This window comes from Pogoniulus pusillus, chromosome 1 (genome assembly GCF_015220805.1).
Source record: "Pogoniulus pusillus isolate bPogPus1 chromosome 1, bPogPus1.pri, whole genome shotgun sequence".
Lineage (NCBI taxonomy): Eukaryota > Metazoa > Chordata > Aves > Piciformes > Lybiidae > Pogoniulus > Pogoniulus pusillus.
The window spans coordinates 279,297-288,848 of NC_087264.1; the positions used below are offsets into that span (position 1 = coordinate 279,297).

General features: G+C 58.8%; 1 protein-coding gene across 1 annotated transcript; it reads left to right on the forward strand.

The window, feature by feature from the left end:
- Positions 1-1,450: 1,450 nt before the first annotated feature.
- Positions 1,451-6,386, forward strand: PTGDR (prostaglandin D2 receptor). Its single transcript, XM_064142501.1, has 2 exons — positions 1,451-2,976; positions 5,759-6,386. Exons 1-2 carry the CDS (start codon positions 2,164-2,166, stop codon positions 6,023-6,025), a joined length of 1,080 nt encoding a protein of 359 aa, XP_063998571.1. The 5' UTR covers positions 1,451-2,163; the 3' UTR covers positions 6,026-6,386.
- Positions 6,387-9,552: the final 3,166 nt, after the last annotated feature.

Consider the following 9,552-nt stretch of genomic DNA (forward strand, 5'->3'; position numbering starts at 1 on the left):
CCACAAACAGTCCCTGCTGCAGAAGCCGGCAGCTCCCTTCGCACAGCATGAGACATACTCACGCCAGGGCTGATGCCTGGCCCCTCAGACATCCTTTCCCACCACTCCTGTCATCTTGATACTCTGCTGTGCTTTGTGAGCGCTCGCCCAGAGCAGCAACGCCAGGCCTGAGAGCAGGCAAGTGTGGTTTTGTGCTTATTCATCATCACACGCAGCCACCGCAAGGCCACTTCTTTTCCTGGAAGAAGCTGTGGGGGTTTCTGCTGGATTTTACCTCTGGGGTAGGAGGTTGCTGACATGGACACAGAACGAGTGGAAGCCCCAGAATGGGGGTGTGGGGCAGTGGTACCATTCCACAGCAAGCACGTGGGGCGAGCTTGAAGGCTGAAGCCAGGCTGAGCCTGGCTAGGTTGAAAGCTCAAATGTGGGATGCCCCCAGAGACGCAGGGAGGCAAAGGCATGGCTCCCCGAGAGAGCTTGGGGGGCTGGGCAGCAGATGAGGCCCAGCAGCAAAACGTCCCTGGGGCAACCCTGCCCATTCCCTGCTTTACCCACTCCAGTGCAGCAGCTGGGCCTGACCCCAAGCGACACTCCCAGGGGCTGAGCCTGACCCCCTTAACTGCAACTGCCCAAGGGGCTTGGCCCCAGCCCCTTTATCTGTAACCAGTTCTGAGGCTCAGCCTCAACACCTTATTTTCAGTCTCCCTGAATACCAGCTCCAGCTCCCTACCCTGTAACCCCCACTCCAGGAACTCAACCATGCCCCCCCTTACCCATACTCTGTCCTTTACCCTATAACCTAAATAAAGGAATTCAGCTGTGCCACCCTTTACCCGTAAGCCACCCCAGGAACTCGGCTCCTCATCTGCTACCCTGTACCCTCCACCCAAAACGAACCCACTCCCCCCTCAAGGGGCTCAGCTTTGGTTGCTACCCTGTAACTGTGCCCCCAACCCACCCTGCAGGGACTCCACCCTATCCTTCTTACTCATAAGCTCCCCAGGGACTCAGCCTCCATCCTCTACCGTCTACCTCCCACCCAACTCCTTCAATACATTCAGTCCTGGCTTCTTACCTTCCACACCCCCAAGGGACTCACCTTTGTCTCTTTAACCCGTACACCCCCACCCCCCCCTCCCCGGCCGAGGGACTCAGCCCTGACCTTCTTACTCTCTCACCCCTCAGGGCCTCAATCCTGATTTCAACCTCACAATCCCCCTGCCCAAGGTCTCACCTGCCTCTGTAAGCCCCCAGGACTCAGCCCCTGTTCTCAACCCCGTAACTCCCCTGCCCGAAGTCTATGCCGCCCCCCTTGTTCCCGGACTCAGCCCTGACCGCCTCGTCTCTAAACCCTCTTACCTACACCTCCCCCCGGGAACCTACTCCTGCCCTCTACCCCACAGCCCCCCGCTGCTCAGGGACCCATAACCGCCCCAGGGACTCAAACCCATCACTCCCACCCTCAGCCGCGGCTCTCCTCATGCCCCTCGCCCCCGTCCTCGGCCAGCCCCGGCAGGGCTGGGAGCGGAAGGAGCCTCGGCGGGGGGGTGGGGGCCGTGCTCCGCTGTACCGATCCGCCCCTCCCCTTCTTCCCTCCCTCTTTTCCTTCCTCCCTCCCTCCGCCGGACGGGGCCACCCGCCCCACCGGCACTAGTCGCTGCCGGCAGCCGCGGCGTAGCCCGGTGCAGGACGTCCCATGCCAGTGCGGTGCGAGACATCCTATCCCGGAGCGGGATATCTCATCTTGGTGCAGGACATCCACCTCGATACCATGTGGGACATCTCATCGCAGTGAGGAAGATCCCATCCTGGTGCAAGACATCCACCTCGCTGTGTTGTGAAACATCTCATCGCAGTGAGGAACGTCCCACCGCGGCGCAGGACATCCACCTCGGGATGGTGTGGAACATCTCATTTCAGTGAGCAGCATCTCATCCCGGTGCAAGACATCCCATCCTGTTGAAGGACACCCACCTTGGTATGGTGCAGGTCATATCCTGATGAGAGACATCTCATCCCTGTGAGGAACATCCCGCACCTCAGTACGGTGTGGAACATCTTATCCCGGTGAGAGACATTCCATCCCGACACTGTGTGGAACATCCCATCCCAACACAGGCCATCCCATCCCAAGCACAGCTCATCCCAGTGCCGGCTGTCCCGATGGAGAAGCAGGGTTACCGGTGCCGTAGCAACCGGTACATCGAGAGTGGGCAGTCGGCAGTGCCCAGCTCGCTGCTCTTTGCCGCCGGGCTGCTGGGCAACGTGCTGGCATTAATGCTATTGGGACAGCACCGGCGCCGTTCCCGGTCTCCTGGTGGTCGCCCACCGAGGGTCTCAGCTTTCTATGTGCTGGTGAGCGGCCTGGCCGTCACTGACCTGCTGGGCAAGTGCCTGCTCAGCCCCATCGTCCTGGCTGCCTACGCCTACAACCGCAGCCTCAGTGAACTGGGACCGGGCGGGCGCAGCGAAGACGAGCCCGGTGTCCTCTGCCAGCTCTTTGCCTTCCTCATGGCCTTCTTCGGGCTGGCCCCCACCTTGCTGCTCCTCGCCATGGCACTGGAATGTTGGTTGTCCCTTGGACACCCCTACTTCTACCGGCGGCACGTCACCCGGAGGCTGGGTGCCACTCTGGCGCCGGCAGTGGCAGGTCTCTGCGCCCTTTTCTGCGCCCTGCCCCTGCTGGGCTTTGGGGCGCCCATGCAGTACTGCCCCGGGACCTGGTGCTTCATCCGTATGGCCGGCGGCGGACCGCGCCAGCTCGGCTTCCCCGTGCTCTACGCCAGCCTGATGGGTCTGCTGGTGCTGGCCATCGGCGCCTGCAACGTGAGCAGCATGCGGCACCTCTACCGCATGGCGCGGCGGCAGCCCCGCCGCGGGCCCCCCGCCGCCGCCCCGCGCATGGAGGAGCTCGACCACCTTGTGCTGCTGGGGCTCATGACCGTCCTCTTCACCATCTGCTCCCTGCCGCTCATCGTGAGTAAACCTCGCCCTCAGACACCCCCCACCCCCAGCCCTGCAGCTCTCACCGCCAGCGGGGCTCGGAGGGGTTGTTTTCGCCCCCGTCGAGTCCCAGCCACGCTGTCCGTGAGGCGCCCTCTGAACTCACCGCTGCCACCATGTCCGCAGGGGTTTCCCTTAGAGTAACTCCCCCCGCCCTCTCTGGGAGGTTGCACGCAGCCCCCCGCCCTGCCCCCAGGCCCCTTGCATTGGCCTCGCTGGAAATTACCCTCACCTGCTGTTCCCAAGAAGGCTGGGCTGTCGCTGACCCAAGGTCAGGTTGTTGCTTTGACCCTCTTGGAGTAGACCCTCACCCCATCCTGCTCTGAGACCCTTTGGAATCACACACACACCCCCGCCCCATCAGCACTTTTCAGTCCTGGGGGAAGAAGGGGGGGGGGGGGGGGCAGTTCGCTGGTTTTTTTCTCTCCGGGTTTGTTTTCCCGTTGGAATAAACCACCACCTGCTTCTCGGAGCTCAGGGCAATCGTTTGACACACCCCTACCCCCCCTCTAACCACCACTTTACCCCACCCCCCAAGCTTGGCCACAAGGGTCAGGCCGTTGCCTAAGCCCTCTTGGCATAGCCACCCTGCCACCACCACTCAGTTCTGGGGGGCTCAGTTTGTTGCTGTGATTCCTTTGATTAGACTTTGGCACCAGCACTCTTGCTCCTGGGGTGGCAGTGGGGGGAAGGAGGGGGCTCATTGCTTCAGCTCCCTCGAAATAACTCACCACTGCCACAATGTCCCATTTAGAATAACCTCCCCCCCCCATTCTGAGAGATTGCCCCCCAGGCACCCCCCACCATCACCATGTCCCCAGGGGTTAATTTATTGCTCTAACCCCCATGGCATCCCCTCCCCCATCACCACCATTTTGTGCCAGAACTGTTGGGGGTGCAGGGTGTGTGGGGGGGGGGTTAGGTAATTACTTTGACCCCCTCTAAGTATGTGTCCCCATCCCTGGGGTCTGGCTGTTCCTTTAACCCCCCTGAAATAATGTCCACCACTGTCACCCCATCCAAGAATTGGGGGTGGGGGGGTGGTTAACTGCTTTAATCCCACTGGAATAATCACATCACCCCCACCCCTATCCCAGGGGTTGATTCATTCCTTAAACCTCCATGGAATATCCCTCCCCTCAATCAATGCCACCCTGTCCTTGAAAGAGTCAGGTCAAGCCCTCCCCCCCCTCCCCCAACTCCCAGGTACCCGTCCCCGGAGGTTAGTTTATTGCTTTCACACACCCCCTCCCCATCACCATGCCTCTGTCCCAGAGTCGTGGGTCGTTATCGTGTCCCACTCTGTATGCCACCCCCACACCAGCCCAGGGCTCTGGTCGCTGCGCTGGCCCTGTTGCAATAACTGTGTGTGTGTCCCCAGAACCGCCACGCTGCTCCTCTGGGCGGTGATTTTTTTTTGGGGGGGATGGGAGTTCATTGCTGTAGCCCCTTGATATAACTTCCCCCTCCCAGTTCCTAGGCAGGTTTGCTCCTTGTGTTAGAACTTTCAGTGCACCGCCCCAGTCACAGAGCTTCTGGGCAGATCCAGCTCATTTTGAACCACAGGTTGGGAAAATTCTCCTGGAATTCTTCTCCTTCTTCCCCAGGGACAGAGGTTCCACTGGTGGGGTGTGGGTGGGAGGCCTCCAGAATGCCAAAACCCCACCCACACAACCCCATATCAGGGCCAGGTCTTGAAGGACCTGGAGGTGAAGGTCAGACCTTGACCTTGGTTGTAGTCCACTTGCCCCCCACCTCTGATGCCCATCACAGATGGGGGGGCAGCATGAGTGGTTTGTTCACTGTGTTAGACCCTTCAGTACCCTCCCCTCCCCCCAGTTCCTATACCCACCCAGCAGAGGTGCTGGGTAGATCCAGCTCCTTTTGAACCACACTGCATTTCCCCACCTGGGGGAGGTCCTCCTGGAAATCCTTCTTCTTCCCCAGGGATGGGAGTCCTGCTGGTGGGGTGGAGGTGGGAGACCCCCAGCAGGACAAAGACCTTGTTCCCCACCACCACCTCAGGGCCAGATCCTGCAGGACCTGGAGGTGTAGGAAGGACCTGGGTTGTGGTTCAGTTGAGTTACCTAATGGATGCCTATCACAGCGAGAGGCAACACAAGTGGAGGGGCAACATGAGCGGGGGGCAGGCTGCTAGAGGTTGGATGCTCCCTTTGCTCCATGAAACAACCCCAGGACAACTTAGAATCACCATAGAATGGTTTAGGTTGGAAGGGAGCTCAGAGCTCATTGAGGTCCAACCCCCTGCCATAGGCAGCAACACCTCCCACTAGAACCTTGAACACCTCCAGGAAGGTTGTGGAGCACAGAACAGGTTGCTCTAGGCCTCAGCCAACCTGGCCTTGAACACCTCCAGTGAGGTTGTGGAGCACAGAAGCAGCCAATGTGATCAAAGTTCACATTGGCTGCTTCTGTGTTCCACAGCCTCCCTGGGCAACCTGTGCCAGTGTCTCACCACCCTCACTGCAAACAACTTCTTCCTAAGACTTCTTCATGAAACAATTCCTGCCCTGGGACCATCTCTGATTCCCTGTTCCTGATGGGGCCATGGTCCTCTGTGCCACGACCATCCGTGGCCCAGCTCCCGGTCTGTGCGAGCCACGCGATGTGCTGGTTCAACGCATGAGGCTCCCAAACTTCTTCTCCTGACCCCAAGGCACCCTTTTGTTCGGGCTTTGCCCCTGCAGCGAGGTGCTCCCCTCATTTCCCCTCTTTCCTCATCTCTTGGCGGCAGGTACGGGCGTACATGGGGGCCTTTGCCGCCGACTTCAACGAGAACGCCGACCTCAGCGCCCTGCGCTTTGTGTCCGTGAACTCCATCGTGGACCCCTGGGTCTTCATCATCTTCCGCACCTCTGTCTTCCGCACCTTCGTCCGGAGGCTGTGCCGGAGGCTCCAGTCCCGCAAATCCACCCTCAAAGGGTCCAGCCTGCAGGGGAATGACCGGTTCTGCCCCCTGGGCTGGCGCAAACCGGACAGCCCGCAGCTTGGCTTCCCCTGAAGGCGCGCAAGAAGCTGGCGGCTGATGGTGAGGATGAGCAATGAGCCTTCAGCCCCCACCTCAGAGCATCTCCGGGGCAGCAGGAGGCTGTCACAGGTGGGGGACAGCATCCGACTCGCAGCGAGGGGTGGGCGTGAAGTGTTTCTGCCCCCGCCCCAGAGAGGAACTGGGCTGCGTCTTGGGTAGCTGTGAATATTTTGGAGCAGCAGCACTTTGAAGAGGGTTTGAGGAGCAGTAAAAGGCTCAGGAAAGCAGGAGGGTTGTGGTGAGTGGCTTCAGGGCAGAGGGGAAATGCAGGAGGAGAGGGCACTGTGTCTTCCGAGCAAATAAAGGCAGTCTGAAGCCCTGCTCTGCCACCTCATCCCGTGCATGATTCCACGTCAAGGAGGGACTGCTGTGGGGTGGCCTTGGCCTCAGCAACGAGAGCATAAGAGGGTTCTTAAGGGTGTGGAGACTCAGAAACTTGAGCAGCAGCTCATGTCCACAACAGGAAGCTGGAGGGCAGGTGAGGTCCCTCACGAGGACAGCTTTCATTGCTCCTCGATGCATAGCATCCCTCCCTGAGATGTCCATCATCGTTCTCTCTGGGACACCCATCACCCCTCCTCAAGATATCCTTCATCCTTCCTGGGAAACCCATCGTCCCTGTCTGGGACACCCACCATTCCTCTCCCTGCCACACAGAATCAACCAGGTTGGAAGAGACCTCCAAGCCCATCCAGCCCAACCTAGCACCCAGCCCTAGCCAATCAACCAGACCATGGCACTGAGTGCCCCAGCCAGGCTCCTCTTGAACACCTTCAGGGACAGTGACTCCACCACCTCCCTGGGCACCCATTGTCCCTCCCAGGACACCATACATCCCTCTCCCTGGGGACACCCTTCATCCCTCTTTGGGATGTCCATCATCCCCTCTTCAGCCACTCGTGGTCCCTGCACGCGCAGAGCAGGACCGTGGTTTCTCCCCGTGGCTTGCTCTTTGCAGAGTTGATCAGTCCAGGGGCTAATGCCCACTCATGTCCCTCAGCTGCCTACCTGTTCTGCTCTAATTCTTTTAATTCCATTTTTATGGCCATCCCAAGCCTCAGTTAGAGCCATAATTGAGGGAAAGCAGAGCCTGGGATCCATAACCTTGCGGCACAAGCATCAGGTTAATGAAAGATCCATTTCCCCTCAACTACACATATTAACTGGATTTAGAGTCTGCCTCAAGTGACCATTTAGGGCAAAAAAAATGATAACCCAGGTCCCCATCTGCTCAGTGTCCTCGGAGGAGGCAGGGCAGGTCCTGCTCTCCCTCTGGCTAGTGTTCCTGCCACTTCTCACGGCATATTGAATCTTGCTGTCAAATGGAGTCTGCTTTTGAAGGAAGAAGCTGGTGGAAATCAGTCCTGGGGCTCTTCTGAGTTCACCTGGTTGGGCTGGGCTCTGGGCACTTGACCAGGCTCTCCTGGATGGAGTAAAGAGCAGAATTCTATCTGAGGACGTATCTGAGTGGCTCATTGCTCACAGAATCATAGACTCATAGAACGGTTTAGGCTGGAAGGGAGCTCAAAGCTCAGCCAGTCCCAACCCCTGCCATGGGCAGGGACACCTCCCACTAGAACAGGTCACTCAAGGCCTCATCCAACCTGGCCTCAAACACCTCCAGGGAGGTTGTGGAGCACAGAATCAACCAATATGATCTTCAGTTCTGTGCTCCACAACCTCCCTGGGCAACCTGTGCCAGTGTCTCACCACCCTCACTGCAAACAACTTCTTCCTCACATCCACTTTCAATCTCCCCTCTGCCACTTCAAACCCATTCCTCCTCCTCCTGGCATTACCAGACCTTGTCAATAGTCCCTCCTCAGCCCTCCTGCAGCCCCCTTCAGATCCTGCAAGGCCACTCCAGGCTCTTCTGGAAGCCTTCTCCTCTCCAGGCTGCACAGCCCCAACTCTCTCAGCCTGTGCTCAGAGCAGAGCTGCTGCAGCCCTCTCAGCATCTTGGTGGCCTCCTCTGCACTGGCTCCAACACTTCCATGTCCTGCTTGTGCTGGGGGCTCCAGAACTGCCCCCAGGCCTGCAGGTGGGGTCTGAGGAGAGCAGAGCCAAGGGGCAGAATCCCCTCCCTTGCCCTGTGCCCACACTGCTCTTGCTGCAGCCCAGCACAGGGTTGTGTCTGGGCTGCACTCACACTGCAGGCTCCTGTTGAGCTTTTCATCACCCCAGACCCCCAGGAACTGTTCCTCCGGGCTGCTCCAGTGTCAGAGTATCCCTCAGCAGCACCAGTCAGGGCTCATGCTCCAGCAGATCTATCTCATCTCACTTCCTCTTCTTCCCTTTATTACATGAGTCGATCAGAGCTTCTCAGACCTCTGCAGGCATTCATAGGAGGCACAATCACATCACTCTGGGGACAAACATCTGGGTGTTTACCAGCTCACTGCCCAGCACGGGAGCTTGATACCTGCACGTGCTCAAGGTCAGGCTGGATGAGGCCCTGAGCAAGCTGGGCTAGTGGAAGGTGTCCCTGCCCATGGCAGGGGGGTGGACCTGGGAGATCTTTAAGGCCCTTTCCTAGCCAGACCATTCTAAGCTTAACACAGCCTCCATCCAGCCCCTGAGATGATGCACACACAGCAGTGTCTGCTCCCCCCATGGTGGACCCTATCACCAGAGCGGGGGAGCCCTGCAGCCTTGCAGGCTGCTGGGGTGATCCCCCCCAGCCCCTGCACCAGCCCTGCTCCCTGGCTGGCCCATGAACATGCTGGTGACCTTGGCATGTCCACCTGCTTTTGACTGGAGTTCTGCCCTCACTGGTGTCCTGCCTGCTCTGGGAGCAGACTTGGAGTCTCCAGCCAGCCAGCACTGCCTCCGGGCCAGCCGAGCTCCAACGAGGTTTGTACTGGAGGCTGAATGCCAGGCTGCCACTCCCTGGCATGCTCCTGGGGCTTGGGGCTGCCATGGCAGGGCTGTCGCCAGAGGTGGCAGCACGACCCCAGCTAGGGCAGGGCTGCTCAGGGCTCGGCATCGCTGCTGTGAGGAGGGGGCTGCCACACTCCACCCCAGGTTGGTGACCACCAAGTTTCAATGTCCAAATACGTGGTTTAGGGCTTGGGGAACTGCATCAAGGCTTAGAGACTTTTCCTTCTACCAGACTCAGGGTAAAAAACAGAGAGAATAAAACCAAATGAGAATTAAAATTCTTCATTCTGGAGAAGGCTCCAGGGAGACCTTCCCGTGGCCTTTCTATACTTAAAGGGTCCAATCAGAAGGGTGAGGATAGCCTTTTGAGCAGGGCCTGTTGTGACAGGACAAGGGGTGATGATTTGAACTAAAAGAGGGAGACTGGGACTCTAGAGAAGGGATAAACTGTTTATGCTGAAGGGGGTGAGACCTGGCCCAGTTTGCCCCAGGGGGTGGTAGATGCCCCATCCCTGGAACCATTCCAGGTCAGGTTGGCTGGGGCTCTGAGCAGCCTGCTCTAGTTGCAGATGTCCCTCCTGACCGCAGCGGGGTTGGGCTGGATGACCTTGCAAGGTCCT

Excerpts from the sequence above, each read along its gene's own strand:
- PTGDR (XM_064142501.1), top strand. The coding sequence starts at position 2,164 with ATGGAGAAGCAGGGTTACCGGTGCCGTAGCAACCGGTACATCGAGAGT. Across the intron at positions 2,977-5,758 it reads TCTGCTCCCTGCCGCTCATC|GTACGGGCGTACATGGGGGC; the intron begins GTGAGTAAACCT and ends TCTTGGCGGCAG.